The sequence below is a fragment of the Grus americana genome, chromosome Z, assembly GCF_028858705.1.
Source record: "Grus americana isolate bGruAme1 chromosome Z, bGruAme1.mat, whole genome shotgun sequence".
Taxonomy (NCBI): domain Eukaryota; kingdom Metazoa; phylum Chordata; class Aves; order Gruiformes; family Gruidae; genus Grus; species Grus americana.
The window spans coordinates 30,123,822-30,142,720 of record NC_072891.1 but is presented as its reverse complement, the minus strand read 5'-3'; the positions used below and the strand labels follow the sequence as shown (position 1 = coordinate 30,142,720).

Here is an 18,899-nt window from a genome sequence, read left to right as displayed (position 1 = left end):
TAAAAGCTATTTCTAGAATAACTTGAGTTCTTCCAGCTGTATCAAGAAGATAAAAACTCTGAAAGTACGTCTTGCAAAAATGCCTTCTTCAGTCATTGCATTTAGATCAACGTTGTGTTGGCTAATTTCCATAATTTTAAAACTCGCTACCAGTAACCCTTGCCTTTTACCTCTTAGTGTGATTATAAGTGGCAGCTTCACTTAATGTGTGACAATATAACTCGAAAAAGACAGTGACGTATTTTACAGTCTTGAAAAATTGCCAGAGCTTTTATGCATTCACTGACAGTCGGAATTCAAAGGTGACGACATCATCATGCTTGGATATACTGAGAGTCAGTCATCATCTGATCTGAACTGAAAATCAAACGCCAGGGACAGTGTGTATGGGGAGCTCAGTTCAGTGCTGGTATGCATGGTAAACTCCTTAATCCCAGCACCTGTGATAAATGCTATCCAGCATTAGGTGGAATTAAACTTGGCTTGCAGAGGGCATCAGTGGATACAAATGTTTTTGGGAACCTCTTAACTATTTCCTGGGGAAGGGCCTGACTTTCAGTGTGAACAGCTTCAGGTGTCAACCTCTTGGAGACAGGAGGGCCACCCAAGAGAACAAAATGATAAAGGAAGTAATTATTCTTTTTTCTTTTTTTTTCTCTTTTTCCTTTTTTTTTTAACTGCTCATCCATTAAGTCTCCCCAATAGGATTTTAATCCAGAAATGACATTCACCAACTTCAGTAAAATAGTCAGATTTATTCGGTACTTTTCACCTATATCCACCAATATATCCAAAGTTTTGGTTGCTTTTGGCAATCTTCCTGACATGGCATACCACAGTGGCCTACTGCACCATACAGCTAAAACCAGGGGCATGTTGCTTTACAAGGCATTTTAACCCAAGCTTTCAGCAAGAAACTGAACGTTGCACAGAAATGCACAATCCACAGCCTCATCTAACATTTTCTAAAGCTCTAGGAAGCCAATTCTGGGTCAACCCTTTCGCTTACCAGGAAAATGGCACCTAAATAAATCCAGGAACTCTGAGTTGCATAACCTGACTCTTGCATCCTGTTGGAAGGGTCAGATGCCTCCCCAGACTTCTACCAGTCAAAGCCATTAGAAAACAATGCAATCACTTAGAAAAGTTTAACCCCTAATGTGTTGGTTTCTGACATACCAATTCTCTAGTGATGGGAGGGGGTAGGGGGGGAGAAAAAAAGGAGGGAATGTTTATTTCCGCATTCCTCTTACCATGGTTTTTTCCAGGTAAAAAAAATGTGTTCAAGTACATTTGGTGACTCTCCCTGGACCAGTTTTTTTAAACCCTTCTACGATAGTTGCACACCCAGGACTCCCATTGCACCCAGAACTCCCATTGCACCCAGAACTCCCATTGATTTGTGGAGGGAGAGACAGGGACCTGTGCGAACCCAGAAAATTAAATTCATGGCCCTCTGCTCTGAAAAGGTAAATTCACAGGTGTTTCAATTTTTATTTTTTTTTTTAGCCTCCGGCTACAGTATGTACAAATACGCATGTGTGCAAATGAAGCATGGTAGCAAGGCAGTAGTGCAGCAACAAAGATCATTGTCTAAATCAATTATTTTTGGGGCCAAAGATCTATTGTACGTGTTACTAATTAAGATACCTCCTCCAGCAATACAGCGGCACTACTGACGAGGACATTATCAGATGGCTCAGCACACTCTTTAACATTAAATTCAGACTTTGGAGTACAATATGTAGGCTTTAAAACTGCTGTCACAGAATCATAGAATCAGAATGTCTCAAGTTGGAAGGAACCCATAGGGATCATCAAGTCCAGCTCCCTGCTCCTCACAGGACTACCTAAAACTACCATAATGAGATATAGGCCAGAGTTAAAGGTATGATTACTAGCTTCCTTAAGAGACCACAACTAGAGTGTTTTTGGTTAAACCAGTGCTAAATAACAATTATATTCTTAGTAGAACTGAAAGTAGAAACCTGTCACTGGTCTAAATTCTGTCCCTGCAATATAATGTCCCTCCACTAGACAAGAATTTAATCCATTAGATACAGGCAAGCATGTATAAATAAGTGTACTAGATTTTCTGTAAAATTAGAACAAGTTCTGGAGAAAGATAAAAGCAGTCATTCTTTTTCTCCCCTTCATCAGCTTGATTTAACTTCAGCACTGTGTGTTTTAAACTCATAAAGACAAGAACAGATGATCTTGATGTTGCTTTCCAGACAGTTGTTCGAAGTGTGGCAAGAGGTGGCAGATCAACAGATCTGAAAACAAAGCAAAAGCCACTCTTGCCATGCCCAAGGCAGGGAGATTCAACTTGCACTAATTCTGCTGAACGAGAAACCCACCTGGCTCCTAAGTGAATGAGGAATTGATTGAGAAGCCTGTGCTGGTGTCATGTACTGCGTGTGACCAAGCCTCGGGTCATCAGGTGGATGCTCGTGTGGGGCACAGCTCAGCTCCCTGCTACTCAGGACGGCCTGCACCCACCATCTCTGAGCAGAGGGGCATTTTTTTTTCTGTTTAATTTTTTTACAGCTGCTGCTGCCATTTGCCGTCAGTCTGGTGTCAGAGGGAAGACCTTATTTTCACAGGAATTTGGCAAGTTGGTGACAGACCTCTTTAACTAACAGGTAGGAGCCAGGTGAGACAGCATCCACACAATTTTAGATGCTAAGTGAAGAGTGAAAAGTTGGCCAGAGGGGTGCTACAGTAAAAACTGACTGACTTCAAGGTGGGGGGGTCCTTGTTTGGGACTGCTAAGAGATGTCCCCTCCAAACCCCCCAGCAGAGAGACTTCACCTGCCCTTTGCCTTGACTTGCTTTGCCCTGCCTCGACTTACTAATCTACCCCCTTTCGGTGCTGCAGTTGTAATTAGCAGCATTTCTGGATGATGACAAATCACACGTAAAAAAGGAGAGGAGTAAAACAGCATAAATGAAATTTTATTCTGAAAATATGGCAAGAGTCTAAGGCACTTCAAACATTTCAATACACATGACTAAAGTGAATGTGACAAGGTAATAGCATTCCATAAATATGCACCGAGAACTACGCTCAATTCCACTCAAGGGGAAGATACAGCTGGTACCTCTAATTTTACTCTCCAATAAACATGTATGGAGCTTACAGACTGACACAGTTAATAAAAATATGGTAACAGGACATGTAATTCTTCATGTAGTTTTTAATTATTAAGGATATAAAATGTTGAAAATACTGTGTTAATTTTATAGATACTAGTATCTTTCATATAAAAAGTTATACATTATCCCCAATTAGCAACAACATATTTAGTGAACTTCAGACCTGACGAGAGGCTCTATCCCCAATACCTACCCACTCACCCACCAGCTCAAGATCCACGGAGCTGACTGTATAAGCAACTGCAACTTCTGCATTTCAAAGTAATTAAAAACATCAAAGTCATGTTGGAATGAAATTTATGAAAAGGTTACTGTGATAAACTCTAGGCACAGTAAATATGTTTTAGAATGATTAAAAACAAGCCACCAGGACACTGCTGCATGGATAGCTTTAGAAGTCTTAGGCTGCACATAACGTAGGAAAGGATAATCTATAGCAAAGAAAAACAGGATTTATGCCGGTGTACAGAAAGACAAGTTGGTGAGCAAAAGAACAGTTCTGGCTAAGGTTCCCAGCCGAGCACTACTCAACTATATGCTTGCTTCAAGTTTACAGTTTTCTATCTTTAGCACTAGATCTCTGCTTTCACTTTGCTGGTGAGTTCAGGCACAAGACAATTACATTCAGTATCTGTCTCAGTAAAACAGTAACATTTAGCAGCTTAAAGATGGCATAGAGATTTTTACAGATATTCATGCACTACTACTCAAACGTGGCTCTGTGGGTGGGACCAGGAGACGTCTTTCGGCTAAGCCTAGGAGTGCCCTAGAAAAAAGGAAACAACAATTAATCAAAGGGGAATTATTCCAGCCAGCCGAATGACAACACAGCACTCACAAGCACTCTGTTCAATCCCTCGCCTTTAATTGCACAGATTAATCTTTTTTTTTCTCCTTTTTTTTTCTCTCCTTTTTTTTCTCCTCCTATTTTTTTCTTTTTAGAAAGAACAGTGCCTACTAAACCTACAGCCTACTAACTGAGAGTGCATGTTGTTTAGACAGTGAAACATTTAGCAGCAGTTTATCAGGAGAGTGAGTCAGGGCTCGGAGAGCAGGTGGATAGTTGCCAGAACACCTAGGACAGCTGTAACTCCAGAAACAGCTGTGTTTTGGTGACCACGTCAATAATTGGCATTACAATGACGCAACAGCACCTCTGCACACTAGCCAGAGTCAGTGAACCCTGCTAGTGAGCTACCGGTACCCCAGATAAAAGGGAGGAGGAGAAGATGGAGGTATCCTACAGCCAGGCTTCAGCCTTCTGCAATCAACCTGAATTTAAAAATGTACATTCCACTTACCAGCATAAAAATTATCCTATGAATAAATTTGAAATTTCATGTGCTGTACTGCTGTACAGTTGCCAGGGGGTTAATTTATTGTTTACGTTTTACTATTATGTTCAGCTGCAGCAAGTTAAAACATCAACTGTAGGAGGTTGCGTACTAACCGGTGACTGGGTTTTGGAAAAGTTGACATGGGCATAAAGGAGAACCGCTATGTCCTTATGTCCAGCTTCCAGGGCTATTGAAAGTGCTGTGCTGCCATCCTGAGAGGGAAAGGAAGAAATAAGAGAATTAGTGGTTGTGTCCATTAACACATCTCTTAAAAGCCCCATCAGCCCACAGAGAAGGGAAGTTATGAAGTGGAGGCCCTACTGCTCAGACAGACAGTTGTGTTAATTTAGAGTCTTGTTTAATTTCTTTTATTATAATTAAGTGACAATAAGCCTTGCACTGCTGTTTTATGAGGCAGTCCAATTGTCAGAGGCCTCATAATTTCTCTCAACGAGGAGTCTTGATTATTGCTGAGGAAGAATGAGCACACCATTATCACAATAACGTTACATGTAGTGCTGTGTAAGACCAGTGATTTCAGAAGATTGGGCTGTCTGAGAGAAACTACAATGTCAGTGAGGAGTGAAAGAGAAGATAAGGGAGGGATAAATGCTAATCAAATATAATGATAATTGCTGTGTTACAATGATAATTGTTGTGTTATAGCTCCCATTAACCCTAAGAGCAGTTGCATTCATAATTCCAAATGCTCCTTTATGGAAGTCTAACTACAAACAAATGGGCTTTCCTGGTCAAATACTGTCACCTCAGTTTCTTGGAAGATATTGCTGCTTTCAGAAACCATAGTTGTTGAGGCTGCTAGAAGCGAAGAGTGCTTTTGCTGAAAGGGTAGTTTATTGACCTGCTGTTTTCCCTTTAGACCATGATTGGTCCAGCAAAAAGTAGATGTCAGACAACTTGTGATATGAACCTCTGAGCTGTCAGAGCGGCACGCTTGTACAAAGCTACCACATCCCCAACTCTGCCTTCCTTGCTTCCTTCCCTTTCTGAAATTGGTGCATCATGTGGCTACAACCACATTCAAGCGGAAAGTCTTCTTATGAGACTACAGGGAGCAATTATACATAAACGTAATTGTCCTGAGCAGACAGGGAGCTAAAAGAGCTGTCCACGACAGTGCAATATAACACACTACAAATGCACAACAAATACTCAACAGTCAACACCAGGAAAAGCCAAGTTCTTCAAGAGACATGCTGAATCACTGTCACAGTGGCACACATCAGTAGGATGCAGCTCAGCTTACTACTGATCATGCTGACTGGAAAAGCATCACTGTCACATTCAGAATAGCTAGGGGAATGCTAAAAATCTCATAATCTCACAGCACAGACAAATCTGTTATAAAATGTATAAGCAGCAGACAAGGTGTGCTTGGGAAACAGTATCAATCTGCCTACAGGAATAGGTAAGTGTCATGTCCCCATAAAGACTTTAATTATTAACAGCACTAACAGCATCCAGGCTGCAGTAACCTAGGCTGCCCCAAAAAGTGTCTGTTACACTGAGGCCTTCTCACATTTTCCCCTCAGGCCAGCTGTTACACACCGCTGGCACCATCGGGCAGCTGAGCAGGCTCCTGCAGCAGGTGAGTGCATGAACAGAAATGATGTCTCTGCCTCTCTGCAACAGCTTCAACGAATAACCACCCGCTGCCCTCCCAAACCCCAAACCCAGGCTCCATCTCAGTGCTCAGTGGGTGAAAGCAACAGGAAGAATGGAAACGTACCCAAGAAGTGACATTAGCGAGAACACATTACTGGCAAGAAACGAGCTAAGTCAACATTTTCAGGCTTGAGTAGTCTACAGATCAAATTGTCTGCTGACAACTGCAATGATCCTTCCAAACAAGAAATACACAGGTGTCTCACTGGCACTGAAGCCACAGCCTGGATCTGTTTATTGTCAGGACATTGTAGCTTCATGACTGATACCAAACCTGTACTCTCAAAAGTCATGGTGTAGATACCATGTGAAGATCCTGTGAAGAGAACTGTAGGGCTGATGTTTGCCACGGACACAGAAAAGCAACACAGCAAGGCTCCTGAGTCACCAGATAAGCTCCTAACTGAAAACTGGAAGACTCCTGGGAAAGGGAGAAGGAATGTGAGATGGGAAGATGTTTTACCATGAGCTAGCAAGTGTTTTTTCTGTTCTGGCCACTGCACACCTACAACTAACCATAAAAATTGCTACTGGGTAGGTCTGTTAGAAAAGCGAAGACATTAGCCAAATAATCACAGCACTTGCTACCACTAAGCAGAGGATTCATGCATGTGATACTTTGGCGCTGTGAATCAGAAATTCATGTAAGTAGATTTCAGCAGCACTCCACTGCATCAAAAAAAACTGAATTAGAAAAACATTCCAGAGTGGAGAAGTTATCTGGTGAAGCATTATCTGGAAAGGCAACTCACATTGTCCTCCAGGGTGCCATTACACCCAGGCTGAGCCAGCAGAAGTTTGACAATCTCTACATGTCCGTGTTCACTAGCACACATCAGAGCCGTAGAGCCCTCGTCGTCCTGGATATTGACGTCTGCACCACAGGCCAGTAAAGCTTTAACCATGTCTATCCGCCCATGACTCACAGCTAGCATCAGTGCGGTCTGACCAGCCTGCATGGAAAGCAGAGGAAAACCCAAATAGATACACAATCAGTGACAAAGCGTGCACACTTATTTTTTTGGCACTGTGCTGCTTCTGGGGGAAAAAAAAGATTGTTATTTTATGCAGCACAAGGCTCCACTTGCCATTACTTAAATACCTTTTAGGCATAATATATACCACATTCACATAGCTATTTATTAAATTAATGGAACATATCAGACCTGTTTCCGGACATCTGGAGTTCCTTGGAAGGAACTAAATGGTGCACCATTTCTAAATGCCTCCCAAAATTCAGTAATGGTTCTTTCATATTGTATTCAACCTTCATTTTTAGAAGAGATCCAGACCTGAGGCTCAACTGTTCTTCCATGGCCCCATTTTGCATACGGCAATCATCACACAAACATCAAAGACTGCGGAGGGTGAGAGTGAAGGAGTGCAAAAGCTGAACCGACAGAGCGGGGATGGGAGCATGGAGGGAAAGATAAAAAGACATGGGAGTGCGAACTGTGTCTTGTGAACCGTTTGACTGACCTGGCTGGCTTTCGCATTCACATCCCCACAGCTGAACAGTTCCTCCACTATCCTCATGTCCTTCTCCGCTTCCACAGCTGCAAGTGCAGCAAGCATGATGGGGGTATAGCCGGCCTTGTTCTGATGATTTACGTTACAGACATCTGCAGAGAGATGAGATAATTTCTTTGGAAAGCAGGAACCCAAAAAGCAGCAATTGTGCTAATGAACTGAATAAACTGTTAGTAGAGCAGCCTATAAAAAGAAAATGCAGCAATTGCTCTCATAATGGAAGCAATTCAAGGGAGAGAGGAGAAGAAAAAAGATGAACAGGAGTGCTCTTGAGCCCGAGAAAGAAAAGGATTCTCTTCTACTATGCGTGCAACACAAGGGAGAGCACAAAGCCATTTTATATGTCATCATTTAGGGCTTTCTTTGTGTGTTTTTTTTCTTTTGTAAAAGCAAAAGGTCTGAAATTTGACATGACCATCAGGGTCATGGGTCCAAACCCCAGGAAGACCATCAGGAGAGGCTTAAGCTCCGCTCCTGAAGAGATCCACTCTGCAAAACAAAAACAGCCCAGCAACATGGGCAGCGGAAAAGCTGTTTCTCCTCAGCAGAAACATTTTCCTGTAATTGGTTTTATTTTAAAGATCTGCAAGCATACTTTGACATGTTTTGGAGCTACAGGAAAAACCTTTCAATTAAAGACTGTTTCCAGCTCTACAGTGTATTTGACTGCGAACAAAAGTACTCTGGGAACAAATACATTTAAGTCCTCTGACTAGTGCCAGCAGCTGACAAGAGTTCTCCTTTTTGTTCAAGTCTAACCTCTAGTCTGTCCCTGTTCCTAAAATTCTACAGAAATCCGGCAGGGCTTATTAGTTTACAAGGCAGCAGGGCTTTCAGTGTGCTCATCGTATTGGAAAGCAAGGACTCAGACTTACATAAACAGTATCTGTAGACTTGGGGTTAAATTGCACCACAGATATCTTAACAAGCAAAAATGTTTCAGGAAATTTTTCAGATTTATTGCCAAGCTTTTTTTTCGTGTTTTGGTTTTTTTTTTTAAGTGAAAAAAACATAGCAGAAGCAATATAAGTGCAGATATAAGAAAATGCACATTTTTTCATGTTCCATAGACATCACCCGTGTTACCTTGTAACTAGTAGCCCAACCTTACTTTCAGAAGTCACTTCTGGGAAGCCGCTGCAGCCACAGAACATGACACTCTGCTACATGCATTACTTCATGAGTAATCAGTAATTATTGGAAGTGATGCTCTCCTACTCTGACTAGACTACTTCAGCAGAGTGTTTTCTGTCATATTTCAGACCCTTTTCTATATGGCTAATGAGCAGAGCTGTTTTCCTATTTGTCCTCTTGGTAACACTGCATGGTGATACAGAGGAGTCTTGTCTCATCTGCTCTTCCCACCAAACACACAGACATGGAGTTCTTGGACCAGGAATCTGCCTGTGATATAACCACATTGCAAAGTTGACTGCAGTGACCATTCAGACATGGTTCATAGGAAGACTGGTGAAACCTGAAAGAATTTGCCTGTTTGCAAATATTTTCCAAGTGCTGGCACGTGCAGTGTGGTCCCACACACCTGGCACTAGTCACGGCCGTTAGATTTTACAGCTAAGCCCCTCTTGTCTTCATAGGAATACACCAGCCGCTGTAAACTACAGGAGTCCTGACTTCCAGCAACAGAGGAGTGTGCTCATGCCACCCTGCGATACCCGGGGAAGCAGAGGGGCAGTTTCCTCCCACCCGCTGCTGCAGAGCCAGCCTGCTGCATTTCTCTGTGCTCCTGACATTCCCCGCATTCCCCCACCGTGACTCACTCTTCCCAACAGGCTGCCTTCAAACAGGACTAGAGATTTCAAAGCGCTCTCTTTCCTGCTGAGGAAGTCTTTGCAGTCACAAACTGTGCTGGGTTATCAAAGCTGAGATCTGTATCATTAATATCCTTGTTTATCTCATGTTACCCTTCTGGTTTTACAAATATTACTAGGCTTACACTCCAGCCATGTCGTTGACCTAGTTAAGCTTCACAACCAACCATGACAGGTTTTATAACTAGTTCAGGGAAAGAAACTTCAGTCAGGGAGCAAAACCAGCCTTAACAGATCACATCCTGCCAGGGACCAGCTCCAACGTGTGACCTTCTGTTGACTGCCTTCTGGCTTAGCGCACGTGGGGAGCAGAAGCTCTGGAGTCTCCCCTCTGCCACTACCCTCTCTGCATGTGTGTGGCAGGGGGACTAAGAGAAGGAAGCAATGAAAGCAACTAAATGAAGCATCATCACATTGCTTATGAATCGGGGAAATGCTCCTATGTGGCAGAATGCCACATTGCTCCAGTTTCTCAGGAGAGCAGTACAGACATGCCAAGGTGGTGGCCAGAAAAAAAGCTTCTGTACTATTCTAGTAAGATAAAGCTGTACTAGTTTGAGTGTTTAACTTGGATGTTTATACCTGAATGCATCTTTTTCCACCAGCACCCTACCTTTGGCTGAGCAGCAGCTGCGCTGCCTCCAGAGAAAACTGGTGGAGGCTGGTGCTGCTGAACTTGGGCTACAGTCCAAGAGTCCGGGATCTGCCTATCTGTCCCAAACACTGGTCAACTCTGTATATAATTTACTTGAGTGTTTTTGTAACTTCTTCAAGAGCCATCACCATCACCTCCAAAGCTAGCACTAGAAACAAGTATACTAGACTACCCAAGTGTCTACGTAACTGCTAACAGTTAAAACAGCTGCTGGAGGAGGCCCAAACTTGACCTCTTGCTCATCAAGAATTCCACTCGTGAGGATTGCAAAAAAAAACCAAAAACCCAACAAAGAAGTAAACCTACTTGCATCCAGAAGAAGCTTCACAATTTCAAAGTTAGAATGTGAGACACTGTAATGCAGAGCTGTGTTTCCATTTCCATCTGCCATATTGATGATATGTCTGAGGACAGCAGGAGAAATCTCTTCAAAAGCAGTTATGTAGTCTCCAACCATTTCAGGGACAGCTGACTTCTGACTTGAGACACGAAACCACTCGTGCTGGATGGTATTTAAACAAAACCTCTGCCAAAACCAAGACAGAAAAATTTAGATATGGGCAATCTATTTAAAGGATTTTCCATCCCACAAACCAGTGATGCGGGAGGTCAGGCCTTTTTTAGTCAAATGTGGGAAGAAAGTAGTCAGCTCACAAACAAGATGTACGGACTGAAGCTTCCCCTCTGACTAACCCCCTCTTTAAAACATCAATTGTTTACCTCCTCTCATTTTACCTTATTTTCAGGAATGGTTGACCTCTGAGGGCACAAAATTTTAGGATGAGATTACCCCCAGAATTAATGGGTGTCAAATACTGGTGAACAGAAAAAAGACTTGGAGTAACCACTTCCACAAAATACTTAACTAAGTTTATAAAACACTGATGAACCCAAGACTAAGAGCAGTGGTAAAGCACATTTCTCGGGGACTTAAAACAACAGCATGCTAAGTCACGCAATTAGGCCCAATCCTGAGGCACGAATTACAAAATGCGCAAAGTATAGGAGAACTGGCTGCACAGCAGTTCTGCAGGAGAAGAGATGGGCATTACAGACAATCACAAGCTGAACCTGAGTCAACACTGTAATGAAAAAGGTAAATACTGTTTTGGGGTGAATAAACAGATGTATAGCTTGCACAGCATGTGATGCAGTCTCTTCTCTTCACCTGTCACTGTGAAGCCAACAGCTGGACTACCTCGTCTGGTCCAATCACTGAATGACATGTAAGATTTGGTCAAAACAGTTTCAAAGGTGAACAGCGAGAAAGATTAGAAGTCAAGGAAATCTGACCTACGGGACAGACAGCTGTGCTGAAAGAATGGCTGGGGAAAGGAACACCGTAGCATTTTCACAGTGCAAAAGGCTGTTGCTGTCAGAAAAGAGAACTTGTTCTTCACCTGCAGGATGGATGGCTGTCATAGGAAGGGATTTCAGCAGCAATGAGAAGATGCAGGTTAGACATTCAGGATGAACCATTGGTATGGACTGAGGGTGGAGGGTAGGAAACTCTCGGGCCAGATATCTGTCTGCTGGGAACAACGTAGGTAGAGCAGATCTAGCTGTGAGCCAAGGGGGCTCCTGCAGTCACTGCCAGCTCTGACTTTCTGAGACAATTTCTCTGACCTGGAAGGACCACCATGTCCTTCTTCTCTTCCCATAAACCCCGACCTGCAAAGTGGCCAGTAAGTTCAAGGACGATTTTGCAGAGAAGACACTCAGCACACTTCTCTAGCCTCTAGGGAAAACACAGAGGACCTGTACCAGTAGCTCTAGAGGGGGCCCATGTCTGGTAAAGGGAGAATATTCTATACGCATCAGTACTACATATATATCTGTACTACCTACACATATGTACAGAATATTCGACATTAGTACTACTATAATAAAAACTTACAAGGTCCAACCATTTGAGTTAAGAGACCACGCATATTGTGAACATACAGACTTGAAACACAGAAGTGGTCATAAAGTGACACAATATAAATATTTTTTTTATTTTAGGCACTACTGAGTGCAAAATACCACTAAGAAATTATTTTTACAGTCACAGTATCACATGCATTATTAAGTAAATGGTACGCTTTTTTAATTCAAGTGATCCATCACATCCCAAAAGGAACAGTCTGCAGCTCTTTCTGGTGTAAACAGCAGCTACAAGAGACGAGTGTGTTGGAAGAGGCTGGGACAATTCATTCGGATCCCTAGCTATACTGAAGTTTACCCTTTTTGGACAAGATTTCTTTATCAGCTGACAGAGAACAAGAGCTGATTAGCCTGCAGTTCCCAGCTACAAAGCACCACTTGTGCTGGCAAACACTTCAAGCACAAGAAAGAAACATGTAAATTCAAATTGTACTTCCAAGGCAGAGATTATCACCTGGTTATGCCATTTTTGACACTTTCAACTCTGACTGGGCCTGAAGCTTTTGTTGTTTGAATGCCTGAACTACTCCTGAAGGACTGACACAGGATTAAAAAACGCCCTGTCACAACTGTATTAAACAACCTTTCAAAACATTCCCTGGCCCACACATGTCAGAACTGGACACAGACAATATTTGTATCTGTGTCTTACACAGTATTATTGTCTTTAAGAAGCTACAGATGTTGCACCATAGAGGAGACTGGCACTGGATTGTTGCCTTTTACATCACCGCACAACTGTAACAAATGTGAAATTCAATTTTATATCACTAAGTGGTGTTCCTTTGCTTTCAGATTGCTCTCACAAAGTAGCACAGGCAATTCCTATATAAGGCATATAGGCAACTCCTATATGAAGCAAATACAACTTTTTTTTCTTGAGACCAAGTTTTAACAATGAATCCTCCTTATTCCCTGCTGCACTGATAAAAGCTACCAGCACAGTAAGCGGGACAGAAGCAGTGTCCCTGTGCTTAGGAGGCAGGGCACGTGCAGATTCGGAACAGACTGAGCTTTTGTCATGGGAAGCAACAGGCTCCTCACCCCATGCAGTCTCTTAAGGCAAGGCCTGAGAGCCGCCCACAGCAGTGCTAAAGCAACACTTACATAAATAACACAGGAATGCACGGATGTGTTGAAACTGCGCTTTCATGTTACTATTTTTATGTGCGTGCCTTGGGACCACAACACCCCAGCAGACAAAGCACAAGTACATTCTCTTGACAGAAGTCTCCTGATAGAAAAAGCACTTTGTGAGTCTCCAGGAAAAATGAAATCTCCTCTGCCTAGCTGGTCCTGCAAAACCAGAGGTTATCCCTCCATAAAGTTTTTCTGTTGCAGCTCAGAGAGAATTTTGCCCTGCATTGCTTACCACGTCTTTGTTGGTCAATGCCTTAGGGTCATCAATGTTGTTTCTCAGCAGGTGACAGGCAGAAAGCATCTTTTCACTTAGTTCATATCTGAGGGAGACAGCAGAACACACAGCATGTTTCATTTTTTCTCTTGGCATTTCAGCGTAGAAACATTTACCTTTCTGAAAGTCACGTGGGAATGAGTGTTTCCAGGCAAGCCATCGGCTTGCTGCAACGCAGAATCTGCTCTGGCAGCTCTTCTGCATGGGGACTCCCTCCACAGTGAGAGGAGCCGCTGCGAGGAGGAAAAACGTGTTTCCCAGATGTAGGTGGGAAGAGCAGCGGGAACGGAAAGCAGGCGACCCATCTCTTCTGTGCTTTACACTTGGCAATCCTTCTAGTGGAAATTCTCACCTACTGCTGTACAACTGCAGAGCATGTATTATATACTCTGTGCTTTGACTACTTGATGAACAAGAGGAAATGCCGATAGTTGTGACAGAATTAACTGGTGGGAAAGGGCGCAGGCGGTGCCTTCCTGCCAGCTCCCATTTATTCCCAGCTGTTCTCATCCCATCCACTCTGGAAATTTACTCTCTTTCTGCAGTCTCCCTTCATGTTTTCACTTCTACCCCCTTTCCACCACAAATTTCAAAACTCAGGGAACAGGTGAAAATACGAAGTCCCATGCCCATGCCACATGGCGCGGCAGGCTGTGGCCAACCACCTCTGCCTACAACCTACCACAGAGGATAATGGCAATTTCCCAGGAAAATTCTCCGAAAAAGCAGAGAGGCTAACACGCTCATGTGTAAGGCAGGCATTTTAGCCTCCCAGGGTTACAAGTCAGCTGCTGGTGCTTCCAGAGCAATGAAATGCTCCACCATCGAATGGACCATGCTCGGTACCAGGTGGCCATGTACCCTCTTCCCTCGAAGGGCACTGCCAGGGCAGCCAGCTTGCAAAGAGCCATGCTCCTCAAGTTCACCTGGCTATCTGTTGTCCTGCTGCCCCTCTTCACCACCACCTCTTGCTAGGGTAAATCTAAGTTAGAGAGTACCTTTGAGAAACTGCCCATCCTTTTGTGCAGCCTGTAAAATAACAGGCCACAGTACTGTATAAAGCAAGCTCAGGGCACTTTAAAACTCATGGCTCCAAGGCCTATGAATAGCCCTTAATTATAAATTTCTGCATCTCTTTTATTTAATAGTTGATAATTACAGATAAGTTTGATGCTAAGCTGTATCTCCAGTGAAACATGACATTAGTTTTGTCTTAGCTTTTTTACTGTTTTTATTCCACTTCCATAATTTTCCAAGCTAGCACACTTGTAAACATCTGTCAAACCCAGCATCTACAAAATGTCCCTTCACGATCTATGTTTATATTTGCTTTTGTCCATTCACTCACCAAGAATCGGCGAAAACTCACCACACTGCTGCTTTCCATGTGCCAAAAAAACCCCCAAAACAACCCTCCCTGTCAAATGCTACCTTACACAGCTCATTACCAGCAATCTGAAAAGCAACTTAGACATGAAATGCTGAACAAGTGCATGATGGTGGCCTTAAAGTATATGATAATATACGATCCATATGAAATATATGATCTCAGGGTTGGACAACCTCCTTGCTGCTGTACCCCACCATCTTACTGAGCAGTACCAGCCACAGTTGAGATGCTGTGGAAGGTGCAAATGGAAGATGCGCTTCCAGCAGGCTTCTGACTTGATGTGCATGGTTCAAGACTCATTTGCTTGCTTACTTACTGTTTTACAGACCGGGCTGTTAACAAGGCATTGCCTGCTCGCAAACGAGTGCTGTCTGTGACCTGGCAGAGCCTCTGCTGGTGCGGAGCCACCTGGCTCTGGACAATTTAAAGCCACTGGGGTCAGCCGCTGGAATGGACACCGTCTGAGACCTTCTACCCACTCGCGCACACAGTCGTTTTGCCACAAAACCACCTCTGGTTACCCACTCGAGGAGGAGGGAAGTGGGCAGCAGTCGAGCAGCGATGGGGGCTGGTGCCTTCTGCACCAGCATGGGCACAGCCCACGTCTCGCACCGTGCAACGAGACAGCGGTAACCCCCTCAGAGGTGCTCAGGAAAGGGCGAGCAGCCTACCTCTCTCTGATTTCCACCTCCTCGGCCTCGCACTCCTGGGGCAGGCTGTCCTTCTCTGCCCCCATGGCGCAGACCTCCGAGGTGCAGGGCACGGGCTGCCCCTCCTCCGTGTGCCGGTCATGGGGGTACTCGTGGCCCTCGCACTCCTCCTCTGAATCCGAGGAGGAGCTCTCCTCAGAGCTGGAGTCGTCGCTGGACGTCGTCTCGTACCTGGGAGGGGGGAGAACAAGCAGGGGCAGGGGTGCTTGCTCAGCACCATTCAGCAGCAGGCAGTACCTGCCTGCGCTGGTGCAAGTTGAAAAAAGTCTTGCAAAGGCTCAGTCCTCCTGTTTTCTACTCAGAGAACTTTGCTACTCACTGAATTCAGCATCACTGCCAACTGACATGGCGATTATTATACGCACAGCGTGTAAGGAAAGAACAACCATCTTTTTTAAACAGAAGTCTTAACACACTGTCAGACCTTGCTTAGCCCCAAAATGAAATTACTTTGTTCAGAGTAAATTGTGTTGTTGCCTTACTAGGCAGATATATGCAGGGAAGCTAACAAACCTGTCTAAATACAACAGCCACAATTTTAACATTTTTTCCTGTGACAATCCAAAGCATTTTGATATTTTAAGTGAAATATAAGTGATTTGGGCAATTATAATGCTGATTCTAGTGAACTGCCTTATGTCATGAACTTCAACAGCTGATGAATTAATGTACTAAGCCCATTCTTCTAATGTACAGCAGTGATTTATGTGTGATAACGTTTCCCCACTGTAAGTAATAACACTTTAGCCAATATGTATGAAATGAAGTAATTGCGATATTTAGGCTATATACTGCACATGGCATTGTGCAGAAAAACTAATTGTAAAGAAAAATCAATCTGAGGAAAGGGCTAGAAAAGCTACATAAAAACAGTGTGGTGAAACCACTTTAAAGTTCTTTGCAACATTCTGCAAGAGTAGTATTTTAAAAGAATATACTTTTCCATACTGTTTTCTGTATTTGTGTAGCAAAGTTTCTGTATTAATCTAGTGCAAAGCCAGAAGTTAATTCTTAGGTAACGCCATCTCTTGCTGTATTGTTCAACAGCACAATGCCATGCTTGTCAGTTGCCAAAGATGTATTAAAGTTTTCCTTACTAAAATATCGCCTGAGAAACGTTCCCACGGCTCTTTGAGTTTTTTTAATTTCCAGTGTTAAATCTGGCAGCAACCTAATCTACAGGTACTTGAGACTGATGCCACTTATGACTTGCAAGCACAAAAGGTTCACAGAGAATTCAGATGAGCTCATCTCTTTCGTTCTTCCCTCCGGATCCTTAAACTCAGCACATGCACCTCAGCCTGAAGGACAGGCAAAAGCTATGCATGAGCTCCTGGGTTCCTCCCTTCCTTCCCACCGTGAAAATGCTACAATGACAGATTTTTTTGGAGACAGGTCTCTTACCCGCCATTAATGCCAACAAACTGCAGGTTCTTCTTGGTGTTGCTCAAATCCTTTTTCCCGTCCCTTTTCTTCATGATAGATTTGAGTGTGTTATCATTACTAGTACATACTGTTGAAAAGGGAGGCAAAGTACATGCATCAATACAAATCTGTACACAGCCTTGACTGCAGCAGCTTTAGACAATTTTTCAAAACAGCTTTTTGTTTAATTTACCAACTGAAGCTGTGCTTTCCAATCTTTTTATACATACAGTCATGGTGTGAGAGGCACATTGGAAATATAGAAGAATGCTTCCAAAACCAACTCTGAAAACAGAAAACTAGTTTAGCCTAACTTTCCCATATTCCAACATGCTGCTAATCTTTATGATGCTTTAGAAAACTTTAAGACACGTGCTTTTTTTCTTCTTTGCTATCTGTGAAAGACTTCTAATGTTGAAATGGGTTACTCTATTAAGAAAATCTTAATTCTTGTTATCAGATGACAGCAGCTCACTGCCAGAACTAATACATTAGTACAGACGGCACATTTAACAATAACCTATTCAACAGGGTGGGGAGGTTCAATCAAGGCTGGTCTTTTAGTATTCACCGAAACAACTTTTAAACCATTCTCTAAGCATAAGACAGGTAAAACGCTCATACAAATTTAGGTTTGCCAAAAAAAAATAGTATGTTCTATTAACCCCTTCTCTTTCAGTATATTTTTCTTCTTTACGTGGCACTTCAGTGATGCGCTACATTCTGCCACGCAACAACTAACCCCTATCTGCAGACACAGGGTCTCACACTGTGACTTTCCCCACAGCTGCATCTTTTCCCGCTTTCGCAATTTTGAGAACCCTGACAAGCTCCTTTAACTGTATTTCATATTCAAACTCCATCAGCACGATGAAAGGTGAATGTGAGCCAGTTATTACCATAGAGGCCAGAGGCAAGCTGGTCATCTGTCAGGTTAATTGGAGCGAGAGTTTTGTCCTGAGAAGAAAAAGACTTCCTGCCCCGAACGGCTTCCACCAGGGGAGTCTTCCTCTCCTCCTGAGCAGGCACAACCTCCTGCTCCAATTTCAGCGTTCGCAAATTTGAAGTTAAGTGAGCGTTTGCAAGTTGGCCGTGAGGGATGTACTCCAAAGTAGCACCTGCCAGAGAAGACAGTAGGCATCATGGAGTAGTCACGCCAAAACATTTCCGTCAACATTGTGATCAACAGGGCGGGAGGTTGTGGGGGGGGAAGGGCAACACTTGTGCTCTACAATTCTCTTTTCTGAGTGAGGATCCAATAGGAAAAGGGCGTGATGGTTTTCGGAAAGCACACACACAAAAAAAAAAAAGCAAGCAGTGAGTTTTTCTTTCCATGAAAACATAAAACACAAAGGAAACCTACAAAGATATTTGCTTTAAAATGGATGAAAAGAGTGCTTCTTCCTTTTCCTTCTCTTTCAGCACCTGCAGTGACCCCAGCTCCTGCCACCCTGGCTCTGGGGGGACTTGCCAAGCTGCTCCTCGCTGAGGTGCCTGAAGAGCATGTTCACGGGCTCTGCACCTTCCTTCTGCAAGAGCAGTACCCTTTTAATCTTACTTTTTTAAAGAAATGGCACTTTCCATGAAAGCAGAAGCTTTTCAGGAAACTTTCCTTTTTGCCATCATTCCACTCATTCTTAAAGTTATATACTTACATACCCTGTTACTGAGACAACTGCAATAAACTCCCACCCACTGCTTTTTTTTTTTTTTTTTGGACAGGATTCTACTGAGCTAGTAGTTGTATTTAAATCAAATTCCAAATGTTTGGGTTATATTCTTTTTTTCCTGATTTGCTGGCATCCACTCATTTTTTTCCCTTTGTGTATTTAAAA

General features: G+C 43.2%; 1 protein-coding gene across 8 annotated transcripts in view; it reads right to left on the bottom strand.

Moving 5' to 3' along the window:
- Window positions 1-2,937: 2,937 nt before the first annotated feature.
- KANK1 (KN motif and ankyrin repeat domains 1) overlaps window positions 2,938-18,899 on the bottom strand; it is a 131,849-nt gene continuing 115,887 nt past the window's right edge. For 7 of the 8 annotated variants that reach the window (XM_054810035.1, XM_054810037.1, XM_054810034.1 and 4 more), the window contains 9 exons: window positions 17,964-18,182; window positions 17,044-17,152; window positions 15,601-15,810; window positions 13,498-13,585; window positions 10,506-10,725; window positions 7,662-7,804; window positions 6,935-7,135; window positions 4,610-4,708; window positions 2,938-3,925 (listed from right to left, as the gene is read on the bottom strand). In XM_054810035.1, the coding sequence (XP_054666010.1) occupies window positions 3,863-3,925; window positions 4,610-4,708; window positions 6,935-7,135; window positions 7,662-7,804; window positions 10,506-10,725; window positions 13,498-13,585; window positions 15,601-15,810; window positions 17,044-17,152; window positions 17,964-18,182 (1,352 nt within the window). In that variant the 3' untranslated portion in view covers window positions 2,938-3,862. The remainder of the gene's footprint in view (window positions 3,926-4,609; window positions 4,709-6,934; window positions 7,136-7,661; window positions 7,805-10,505; window positions 10,726-13,497; window positions 13,586-15,600; window positions 15,811-17,043; window positions 17,153-17,963; window positions 18,183-18,899) is intronic. The other variant, XM_054810040.1, reaches the window with a different exon arrangement.